The 13,201-nt window shown below is 37.1% G+C and overlaps 1 protein-coding gene across 1 annotated transcript; it reads right to left on the bottom strand.

Moving 5' to 3' along the window:
• Window positions 1-985: 985 nt before the first annotated feature.
• LOC307139257 (free fatty acid receptor 2) lies at window positions 986-1,894 on the bottom strand (the record flags this gene model as incomplete). Its single annotated transcript, XM_079838145.1, has 1 exon — window positions 986-1,894. One exon carries the CDS (start codon window positions 1,892-1,894, stop codon window positions 986-988), a length of 909 nt encoding a protein of 302 aa, XP_079694271.1.
• Between the last annotated feature and the right edge of the window lie 11,307 nt (window positions 1,895-13,201).

Here is a 13,201-nt window from a genome sequence, read left to right on the forward strand (position 1 = left end):
GGGTTTGTTCATATTTTCACATTTTAACCCAATGGTTGAGTTTGTTCATATTTGACATTTTTAACCCAATGGTTGAGTTTGTTCATATTTGACATTTTTAACCCAATGATTGAGTTTGTTCATATTTGAATTTTTAACCCAATGGTTGAGTTTGTTCATATTTGAATTTTTAACCCAATGGTTGAGTTTGTTCATATTTGAATTTTTAACCCAATGGTTGAGTTTGTTCATATTTGACATTTTTAACCCAATGATTGAGTTTGTTCATATTTTCACATTTTAACCCAATGGTTGGGTTTATTCATATTTGACATTTTTAACCCAATGGTTGAGTTTGTTCATATTTGACATTTTTAACCCAATGGTTGGGTTTGTTCATATTTGAATTTTTAACCCAATGGTTGAGTTTGTTCATATTTGACATTTTTAACCCAATGATTGAGTTTGTTCATATTTTCACATTTTAACCCAATGGTTGGGTTTGTTCATATTTGACCTTTTTAACCCAATGGTTGGGTTTGTTCATATTTGAATTTTTAACCCAATGGTTGAGTTTGTTCATATTTTACATTTTTAACCCAATGATTGAGTTTGTTCATATTTTCACATTTTAACCCAATGATTGAGTTTGTTCATATTTGACATTTTAACCCAATGGTTGGGTTTGTTCATATCTGACATTTTTAACCCAATGGTTGGGTTTGTTCATATTTAAAAAAAATTAACCATTGATTGAGTTTGTTCATATTGGAATTTTTAACCCAATGATTGAGTTTGTTCCTATTTGACATTTTTAACCCAACGGTTGAGTTTGTCCATATTTGACCCAAATTTGAGTTGAAACAACCCAGCATTTTTTAGAGTGTACAATGTTACAAAAGAATCTATTTCAAAGAAATTCCGTATCATATAATCCTGAAAAAACGTATATATGCAGCAGCACAACTATCAGAAATGTATGAAGACGCTCAAACGCAGAAGCTGTTCACTTTGATATAACCTTCAGTTGGGTTTCACACTTTTGACTGTTCTTGCATCTAAAACACCAGGTCTTGAGAAAAGCAATGGTAGAGCTTTCCCGGAAAGTGGAGGAGGAGAAGTAGAAGACGAAGGGATCCAGGCAGGTGTTGAGCGTGCTGGGCAGGAGGGTGTAGTACCTCCACAACGGGCTGCTGTTGCTGCTGAAACCCACCAGATGGGACATGTTGTAGGGCAGAAAACACAGGAAAAAGATGGTCAGCGTGCACAACGCCATCCCAATGGCCCTTTGCCTTCTCAGTTTGGATATGTGAGGCCTGCTGTACAGGATGTAGATGCAGTTAATGTAGCAGAAGATGGAAACGAAGAGCGGAAGCATGTATATCACCACAAAAAATTCAAAACGAACTGGTAACAAGACCCTCTTTTGCTCGTCTGTGAATTGCTCATAGCAGACCATTTTGGGTTCAGTGTTGTTCATATGGACAATGATGAAAACGATGCTGCAATGGCCAGCGCTGACCAGCCAGATGAGGACGCTGCCAGCCACAGCGTAAAGCGGCCTGCGCAACAGCCTGTATTTGATCGGGAAGGCCAGTCCTAAGTAGCGATCCACGGCTATAGCCATGAGCAACAGGGAGCTGGTGTAAATCGTGGTGAAAAAGAAGAAGGAGGCGATTGAGCACAGGGTCTGGGATAAGTGCCATGTCATGCCAGAGGCAGCTTCATACATCTTGAAGGGCAGAAAGAGCAGGAAGACCAAGTCGGACGCCGTCAGGTTGAAGAGCAGGATGTCATTCGGACTGGGTTTGTCACCGAGTTTCTTAATGAACGTGCACATGGCCAGTACATTGGCCGGCAGGCCGATGAGAAACGTCACAATGTAGACGGCTAAAATGACCACGTGGTTTATCATTTTGCATGTGGAAGACTCTGAAAAATAGCAAAACGAGATTTATTAAACAACTTATATAAGAGTTAAAATGCAACATTGATGTTGGATTTAGTCAACACTGTTTCCACAGGTCTTAAAATAGTCTTTATTTGACCTTCCACAATTTAAGGCCTTAAAAATTTCTTCAATTGGTGCAGAAAGGGATAGTTCACTCAAAAACAGTGCATCTATCCATTATAAATGTGCATCTGTCCATCATAAAAGTGCATCTATCATCATAAAAGTGCATCTGTCCATCATAAATGTGCATCTGTCCATCATAAAAGTGCATCTATCCATCATAAAAGTGCATCTATCCATCATAAAAGTGCATCTATCCATCATAAAAGTGCATCTATCCATCATAAAAGTGCATCTATCCATCATAAAAGTGCATCTGTCCATCATAAAAGTGCATCTATCATCATAAAAGTGCATCTGTCCATCATAAAAGTGCATCTGTCCATCATCAGTGCATCTATCCATCATAAAAGTGCATCTATCCATCATAAAAGTGCATCTGTCCATCATAAAAGTGCATCTATCCATCATAAAAGTGCATCTGTCCATCATAAAAGTGCATCTATCCATCATAAAAGTGCATCTATCCATCATAAAAGTGCATCTGTCCATCATAAAAGTGCATCTATCCATCATAAAAGTGCATCTATCCATCATAAAAGTGCATCTATCCATCATAAAAGTGCATCTGTCCATCATAAAAGTGCATCTATCCATCATAAAAGTGCATCTATCCATCATAAAAGTGCATCTATCCATCATAAGAGTGCATGTATCCATCATAAAAGTGCATCTATCCATTATAAACGTGCATCTATCCATCATAAAAGTGCATCTATCCATCATAAAAGTGCATCTATCCATCATAAAAGTGCATCTATCCATCATAAAAGTGCATCTGTCCATCATAAAAGTGCATCTATCCATCATAAAAGTGCATCTATCAATCATAAAAGTGCATCTATCCATCATAAAAGTGCATCTGTCCATCATAAAAGTGCATCTATCCATCATAAAAGTGCATCTATCCATCATAAAAGTGCATCTATCCATCATAAGAGTGCATGTATCCATCATAAAAGTGCATCTATCCATTATAAACGTGCATCTATCCATCATAAAAGTGCATCTACCTATCACAATGATGGATTGATGCACTTTTATGATGGATGTTCATACAGTGGCTTAAAAATGTCACACTTGCATTAAAAAATGTCCGAAACCATGAAGGGCACTATATGCATTAATCATGCACAATAAATTCCTGATCATGCAATGGAAAAGTAAAATTTGCATTGAAAAAAAGTAAAAAATAAAATACAAATAAAAAAAAAATATATAAATAAACCATGCCACTAGGTTTTGTTATCTAATAAAATGACTTGGATTATTTATTTATACAATATAAACTTATTAGTAAGTATAAATGTATTTAATAAATATCTTTAATTTTTACTAATTTTTCTAAAAAGTAACACTAAAGAACAGTCATAATGCCCTAAAAATGTATTTTGGACATAGAAAAATGACACTTAAAATGCCAGAAAGTCATTGCATTTGATAACAAAACCAAATGGCATGGTTTATTTTATTTCATTTCATCATTTACTTTTTAAATGCAAATTCTTGTGCACGATCACATATTTTTCTAATAATATATATATTTATAATAATATATATTTCAGACTTTTTTTGTGGCTCAAGTGACCAAATATTTATTTAAAATCAATTGTTGTTTCAACACAAACGGAAAGTCGCTAATATGAAAGCTGTCTAGTCTTACCACAGAAGTGTGCTCCCAAGGGTCGTCTTAGACTGAGTATGATCAAATCCACGTTCCTCGAGGACAGTCACATTGAGCACAGTTCACTGAACGGGATTATTAAGAGATCTGTATCTTTGCACCATAAGGCTACGTGACAGAGCAGACACAGCTAAAGTTTAACTAAAATGCAAAACTCATATTGCATCTGAATTCAGGAAGTTTATTTCATCTAAATGCAGTGCAAACCTCAGTGTCATCATATAGCTCATCTTTCAAAACACATATGGAAAGTAGTAGATTTTTTATTTATGCATTAGGAGAATTTTGACATGAAGCATAACTTTTATTTGTTATAGCTTAAAACTGTGAACGCATAAATATAGTTAGGCTATTTTGGTCTTACCATAAATACAGTTCCCTTGAGATTTCAGTCTTTTCTGCATGGATACCAGCATTAATGACCATAAAAATGTTATTGAGTACGTTTATTTATCCTTCACATATCACTCACCATTGACGTACATACACCCGATTATGATATGAGATAAAAATAGGCTGAACTCAGGTTGACATTTTGACTTGAAAGGAATTTCCATGCAACCACATAATTTGGGCTGAACGATTTTTGACACGAGTCCTGTAAATTTTGTGGCTCTGCAGACACTTTGGTTGAAGTTTTATTATTAAATACTTAATCCGTGTCTTCAAAGAAAACCTCAAATTTCATTAAAGGTGCACTATGTAACATCTTTTCAGAAAAATATCCAAAAACCACTAGGCCAGTGTTATATATTTTGTTCAGTTGAGTACTTACAATATGCCAATTGTTTCCAACTATTTGTAAATTGCTATTTTAACCAATGAACCGGGACGTGTGAGGGCGTGGCCTGTCGATGACATCATATCTGCGTTCCCCTCGGTTTCTGGTTTTATTCTGCAGAAACGCTTTACTCTCACTGCAGTGTGAACAAGTGTCATAGCAGCCGCTGAGAGTAACGTCATCCCATCATAAACACACTCAGATGTGTGTAATATGATCAACAGAGCTGCGTTACCTCACACTCATGAGCGGAGGAGCAGAAGTGGCGCCGGCGACTGTGTCATAATAAAAGTCCCGCTGCTCGCGAGGCGTGTGTTGCGTTCATCTTATTAACAATCGCTCCAGCGGTTCCTCAGCTCCACAACACTCGCTCCTGCTCTGCTTCATACTACAGTAACGCTAATAATCACATCATCAACATGATTTCTGCCCGAGTCCAGTTCTTGTAATTTTGACGCAAACAGTGTCATTCTCATTACTGTGATATAAATATATTATTCAAATAAAAAGATTTATACATCATGGTAGCATTTCTTGTCCTTGTTTGAACTTATAGTGGCCATAAAATCTTCATCTATTTTATTGCTTTTGTATTCATATATTCAGCATCTTTAAACACAAAATGAAACTATAACTTTGACATTATGTGCACATTTCAAGGCACCTGTTAAATTAAAGATTAAATATGATTTTCAAAGCTCAACAATATGTATGTAATATAGGCCTAGCTATATGACTAAACTCAGATCAAAGATGAGATTCTTATCCATGTAATGTTCACATCTCTTGTTTTGCACTCTGAGGTCTATTTTATAACCAAAGCTGTACAGTCTCGCTGTTTTCTACTATTATTCAAATGCGGCACTAAACTTCGGCTCAAATTGAAAGTCAAGCACAATGAATGTCTGTGTACAGTAAGTTGCTCATAAACCTCTGTAAATTGTGGCAGCACTTCATGCAAAAAATGTTTTTATGAACATTTTCGTAATCGTAAAAGAGGTCCAAATGAGCATTGTTAGTGATGAGTACTGTGAAATACTGACAATTGCAACAAACACAGAACATTGTTGGTGTATATGAAATTATTTGTATCAAAATGTATTATTTTGAGGACTTTAATTATTCCTTTTTATAAATCTTATTAAAGACACAATATGTACGATTTTTTATTCAAATATACAAAAACCACTAGACTGTAAAATCTAATTATTTAGATTTACTTAAAAAAAGCGTGCAAACCGAAAGCCTTAGAAAAAAACAAGTAAAGTAAAATAGAAATAGTATGTTGTGCTAACAAATGCTTAGTCTAGTTCACTTACACAAGAGTTCTAGTAACTAAAACAGGACTGTAGAGAGTACTTGATCTTTTACTTTAGATTTACTCTGGACTTAGTAAAGCTACCATTGTTGTGTTTTGATGCTGAATGTTAAAGTGTGTGTGTGACTCAAGCATGATCAACTGCAAGATATTGCCACAAATATAGTGGGATTATATCAACCCGATTAAACGTTTCACAGGTGTTTGTGGCGTAAATGTTAGCAATAAAATTTCAAACAATTATTATACGACATAAAGGGAAATATTAAGGTTAATTTTAAAACCTTAATTTCTGACTAAATCATTAGCTATAGTAAGTTATTCAGTGAGAGGCTAGGTCAACATTTAAAAGCAACATATTTATTATTCTCTTCCTTTGAAACCAAATAACTGTGATTTCTTGTTGCATCGCTGCATCAATAGAAAGAGTTATTATAATATGAATGTTCCAAAGCCCAACCAAAGTGAACACTGATCTGATTTTTTTTGCTTGACAAAATGGCACTCAAACCAATCAATTAATCTTAACTTGGGTTTTATGAGAAAACAACGAATAGTACAGATTATTAGAGTTTTACAATTAAGTTAAGACATTAAGTAAAGTTATCTAAAAAGTGTTAGTAATGCTGCGTTCACACCAAACGCGAATAGAGCGTCAGGAGCGAGTGATTTCAATGTTCCGTCAATGGAAAGGCGTGTTGACGCACGTCTGGAGGTCCTGCGGCGCGACAGACACATTTTGTGCGGTGTGATGGACGCGATTCCGCCTCATTCGCGCGAATGACGCGAATTCGACGCAAATTGAGCGTCTTGCGCAACACGTGCGAGTGGTGCTTTTTGTACATTCACGCGTTTGAAGCGAATTCGCATCTGATGCCTGAGTTGAAAAATTTGAACTTTGGCATCAATTTGCGGCACGTTAACCAATCAGGAGCCTGCTCGCTGCTGTCACATGGTAAAGTGACGTGATGAGAAACCCTGCATAATTTAAAAATACTACTATTGTGTCACAAAATGTAGTTTTAAGACTTTTTCAGGTGAGAATGTAGATGTTTAAAGCTCAAATCTGTGGTTATAAAGACAGCGCCTATTTAAAAAAATAATCATGCATTTTCGGAGTTGTGAGATCCAGGCGATCACTGAGTGCTCATTAACCCGGCGAGAGCATCCTTTCCTCGGCCAGTCCTTCTGACGCTGGCTCTGATGTCCTGTAGTGGTTCGTCTTGTGTGGATCTAATGGCCGATCTTTGGTGTCATGAATCTATAATTTGTTGTCTGCCAAATCGTTTTGACTGAGGGCAAAGAGAAGTTTCATAACTTTATTTTTTTAGGATATTTAAATATACATGCATTGAAGATAATGTAGGAGTTGCCTGGACCACATTTGAGTGGCTATTAATGTTTAATATATACTTTTTTGTTGACTCGTGTATTTATCCCAAATGTTTCCAAGAATGTTTAAATCCAGAGAAATAAGCAATTTTAACCATTTTTTTATCGTGTGTGTCGCCTATCAATGACATCATACCCGTGTTACCCTCAATTTCCGATCGGGGAAACACCAAAGCCGCTTTAATATCTGATGTGTTTTATTAGACACTGTTTGGATCATTGATGGACAGAAACTAATGATTGTTCTCCAGCTCAACACAGTTAATCTTATTGTTTAGATCTGGTGTTCTTGATTTACCGCGAGTACCACGTTTTACCGCCTAATATGTGTGAACAAATGTCTCATTGTAGCGCCGAGTAAGGTGGCCATACGTCCGGATTTTGGCCGGACAGTCCTGATTTTAAGTGTCTTCACTTTTATCTTTTTACACATTCATTTCCCACATATAATTGAATGAGGAAAGGAAAAACAAAAGAAAACAGCAACAACAGACTAGCATGTTGACTATTTGAACATAAATTTTGCTCTCCTTTCTTTCTGGCCAGCAAATTTCTCAATGACTCTCTGATTAAAGTCAGTCATCTCAGTAGTGTCATGACGTTTGCATTGTTCAGTCAGATATTTGAGGTCTCTTACCCCCGTTGTTGTCCACAAAACTTCAGTACCGACACTTAGAAATAAAAGACAGGGAAAGCAATAAAGGGCATTGCTAACAACACATCCAGCCAGCCACCTAAATTCTCATAACAAGCGTGTGAAGCTCCGAGTGTAGCTTCGTCCTCTGTCACTGGCCTGCTGCTGGATTTATAAATCACGTTGGTCCAGTTCGGGATCCTTTATCCTTTTTTTTTCTTCCAGCGAACGCCTTGTGAAAGAATTTGGTTTAACTGCTGCCATCTCTACGAAAGTGATCATCATAACAAGGTTTTGGCGGCGTCGGAATGACTGTGTCGCCCGCGCACTTTCGCTTTAGTGGCCAAGAGCGTAAAGTTGAATGACAGGTGATGAGAACCAATCAGATTGAATAAAATAACACGCATACAATTCTGATTCGCCAGGGACGCAGCAACCTGCGTCCGGAGGAGGATCTTTAAGAACCAATTAGAGACCAGCTTCAGGTCACATGCTGCCTGTAGATTTTTAGACTCAGATAGACGTCCATTTGTCTGGCGTCCCTCGCGCATGAAACCACATGAAACATATTGAAGAACATTTAAAATAGTTAACCGATCAAAGCCAGTTTTTATTAAATGCTGAGGCTCTTACTAACAGCCGGCACGTCGTATGAGTAAACAATTTCATTTTTATATCATTTTTGTATGCATGTATATTTCTGGAATTTTGATGGGGGCGGCGCCCCAAAGCCCTGACCAGTCGCCACTGAAACAAATAATGAATGCGAAAATATATAAAAATATATATTTCAGTTCTTAACAAAGAGCTGCCTGAGCTGCTGCAGATGGTGAACTTCTTTGTTAAGAACTGAAATGTGTATTAATTTATTTTTCGCATTCATTATTTGTTTATTTATGTATTTCTGTTATTTCCAGAAGTCCAGAAATGTTATGATTTCAGGCACTGTGCACTTTGCAAGACAGGTTCATCTCAGTGGTCAGTTTTTGAAATAGACATCACAATAAAATGTATTTATTTAAAAAAAAAAAGTTGCCTCTTCTGTTACACTCTAAAAAATGCTGGGTTAAAAACAATCCAAGTTGGGTTGAAAATTGATTAACCCAGCAATTGGGTTGTTTTAACCCAGTGAATGGGTTGTTTTAACCCAGCAATTGGGTCGTTTTAACCCAGCGGTTGGGTTAAATGTTTGCTTAAAACAACCCAATTGCTGGGTTAGTCCATTTTCAACCCTGGGTTGTTTTTAACCCAGCATTTTTTTAGAGTGTACACATAAGCACATCTGGCAATGAATGGAGTAGGCCATTTCAGAATCACTGTATCAAGATTGCATTACAAAATTGCATTAGTTGCGAGTAGCCTACACCAGAGTCAATGCAATTATTCTTGCCTCACTAAATGTCGAAAAGTGTCCTCCTTTTTGGTGTTATGGAAATGGCCACCCTAGCTTCTAGCAAACGCACAGAGAAGCATTATAACATCACTTTAACACACTCAGATGTACCTAAAACGGAAGCGCTCGTCTGCGGCAGAATAAAAGCTCCGCGAAATCCAGGGGTCATCAAGCAACACCTTTGTTTTGAATAAGCGACCGAAAAATTTAAAAAGCGGCGAAAAATTACATATTGTGCCTTTAATCTCTTCTTTACGAGTTCTAGTCATAGCTATTTATTCATTTAATCATCATTAATTATTAAATTCCTTATGTTAGCCTACATTATTACTCTTTTACATTGATTTCTTTAATCATTTATATTTTCTATGCTCTGATATGTTAGATTATTTCCCAATGTAAGATCTTTGGTGTCTCTTCTGGTCTGTAAGATCGAGTGGGTGTATTTTCCATCAGAATTGATTACGTGATGCATCTTTTTATCAAAATATGTTCATCTCTGCAGTCATGAGATAATGGAAGATCTGCAGTATAAGCTATTCTTTTAAAGGTCTTAAACGTGTCATAACAACACCACCTATCTATTTTCATCAATCTTTGACATCTGAGCAGTCACGCCGACCGAGCCGGTGCACCAATTATGATATATAAAACTGTTTGACCTTTTCTTATCAGACCAAAACACGTTTAGGAGGATGTAAGCTTCCTGCACTGTAAACTAATTTAATTTCGAAGAATAATGGAAACTGACAATTACATATTGGCTTCCTTATCATAGTTTAAGGTCTTCGCTTAAAATAAAAAATGTATACTACTCACCAAACATATTTAATTGTGCTCAGTCGAGAGGAAAAATCTCTGTTGGCTGAACAAGTCCTAAATACAATAAAATAAATAATAAAAAAGAAGGCTGTATGCGCAAAATGCTAGTGTAGGAAATAGCTAATGTAAATTATATTATTCAATTTGAATTATCATTTTGCTCCAAATGCTGCACACGTTATGGAAAAATGTAAATTGAAATGCATCGCCATTTTGCATATTCCATTGAAAATTGCTACACATAAGCTTCCATGTGTGTGTGTGTGTGTGTGTTTGTGTGTGTGTGTGTGTGTGTGTGTGTGTGTGTGTGTGTGTGTGTGTGTGTGTGTGTGTGTGTGTGTGAGAGAGAGAGAGAGATCCAATTGGATCCCATTAAAATCCTGTAGAAATTATCCTACAGGATATTTATGTATTGGGTATTGTATTGTCATATAAGACAATTCCCACAGAATCCTATAGGAATCAGATAAGAATCTTAGGACAATACATAAATATAATTTAAGACAATTCCTAACGGAATCCTATAGGAACGGTTCCAAAATATAGAATACTACGGAGCCCCTGAAGGTGGTGGAAAAAAATTAGGATGGGAGGATATTTTTTTTCCAAATCGTTTGCGTTCTCTCGCAAAACTTTTGCGTTCCCCCGAGAAACTTTGCGTTCCCTCGCAAAGATATTTGCGTTCCCTCGCAAAGATAGATGTCCCACTGGCCGTTTCGAACAGCTCTGTAGGCTACGTTAACAATATTGTATCCATTAATGGAGCGGTTAGAGTTATTTTGAACTTGGACTTAGGCTATAGCCTAGGCTAGTGCTCAATGAGTTCGGTGAGCTAAACGTTGTTAAAACACAATGTCTCTTTAACGTAGACAACAAGCTGCAACCTATTTTTCCTCAAAACGAGCCTTATAATATAAATTAATTTGGTCTATATGAGCAGGCGGCTGAGAGACAAGTCCGAAGGGACTGTCTGCAAAGTGCAAAACCCGAAAAGCGTATAGCCTACTACAAGTCATTAACTTCAATGTTACACACTATGTCTCCAAATTCAGTTTACACATCAATGGTCACTTAGTTTGATAAAAACACTTAGTTTGATAAAATTTGCTTTTGCATAATTGTTAGGATTATTTTATTATGAAAAATATTCAGCAAGCTTCACTGAAATGCACTGTACCCTACTGTCACCAAATTCAGTTCACACATCACACTCTCCTGCTGGTTATACTACAACGCTTAGTTTGGCAAGTAATAGCACATAAAAATAATAAAAGTAATAGCACAGCCATAGGCCTATTACACAAATGATGTTGGTAGGCTACCCAGCTAAAATACAGTAGTTGCAAGTTCCATGTATTACGGAGCCCCTAAAGGGACATGGTGGTGGAAAAAAATTAGGATGGGAGGATATTTTTTTTCCAAATCGTTTGCGTTCCCTCGCAAAACTTTTGCGTTCCCCCGAGAAACTTTGCGTTCCCTCGCAAAGATATTTGCGTTCCCCCGAGAAACTTTGCGTTCCCACGCAAAAGTTTTGCGTTCCCTCGCAAAGATATTTGCGTTCCCTCGCAAAAGTTTTGCGTTCCCTCGCAAAGATATTTGCGTTCCCACGCAAAACTTTGCGTTCCCTCGCAAAGATATTTGCGTTCCCTCGCAAAGATAGATGTCCCACGGGCCGTTTCAAACAGCTCAGTAGGCTACGTTAACAATATTGTATCCATTAATGGAGCGGTTAGAGTTATTTTGAACTTGGGCTTAAGTAAATAATACAGTCAGTGCTTCGGAGTTCAGTAGTTGGCAATGTATACACAGATTTTAACTTCCCGGATCAATAACTCGTGAGCTAAAAACGTTCAAAACACAAATGACACCTTTAACGTAGACAACGAGCTGCAACATAATTTTCCTCAAAACGAGCCTTAATATATGAGAGACAAGTAAAAAGGGACCGTCTGCAAAGTGCAAAACCCGAAAGGCGTTACTAAAAAATAGGCAATAACAATCAATGCTCTCCTACTACAATATACTAAAACAGTAGGCTATACAGTGTAATGCCATCAAAATTAGTAAGCAATTATCATACAAAAGCTATGGAACTTGCAACTACTGTATTTTAGCTGGGTACCAACATCATTTGTGTAAAGAATAGGCCTATGGCTATGTGCTATTACTTTTATTATTTTTATGTGCTATTGCCAAACTTAGCGTTGTATAACCAGCAGGAGAGCGTGATGTGTGAACTGAATTTGGTGACAGTAGGCTACAGTACAGTGCATTTCAGTGAAGTTTGCTGAACATTTTTCCTAATAAAATAATCCTAACAATTATGCAAAAGCAAATTTTATCAAACTAAGTGTTTTTATCAAACTAAGTGGCCATTGATGTGTAAACTGAATTTGGAGACACAGTGTGTAACATTGAAGTTATGACTTGTAGTAGGCTATACGCTTTTCGGGTTTTGCACTTTGCAGACAGTCCCTTAAACTTGTCTCTCAGCCGCCTGCTCATATAGACCCAATTAATTTATATTATAAGGCTCGTTTTGAGGAAAAATAGGTTGCAGCTTGTTGTCTACGTTAAAGAGACATTGTGTTTTAACAACGTTTAGCTCACCGAACTCATTGAGCACTCGCCTAGGCTATAGCCTAAGTCCAAGTTCAAAATAACTCTAACCGCTCATTTAATGGATACAATATTGTAAACGTAGCCTACTGAGCTGTTTGAAACGGCCCGTGGGACATCTATCTTTGCGAGGGAACGCAAATATCTTTGCGAGGGAACGCAAAGTTTTGCGTGGGAACGCAAATATCTTTGCGAGGGAACGCAAAACTTTTGCGAGGGAACGCAAATATCTTTGCGAGGGAACGCAAAACTTTTGCGTGGGAACGCAAAGTTTCTCGGGGGAACGCAAATATCTTTGCGAGGGAACGCAAAACTTTTGCGTGGGAACGCAAAGTTTCTCGGGGGAACGCAAATATCTTTGCGAGGGAACGCAAACGATTTGGAAAAAAAATATCCTCCCATCCTAATTTTTTTCCACCACCACGTCCCTTTAGGGGCTCCGTAATAGCTTGTGTATGATAATTGCTTATTTTGATGGCATTACACTGTATACTGTATTAGTATA

This window comes from Gobio gobio, assembly GCF_949357685.1.
Source record: "Gobio gobio genome assembly, chromosome: 15".
NCBI classification, from domain to species: Eukaryota; Metazoa; Chordata; class Actinopteri; order Cypriniformes; family Gobionidae; genus Gobio; species Gobio gobio.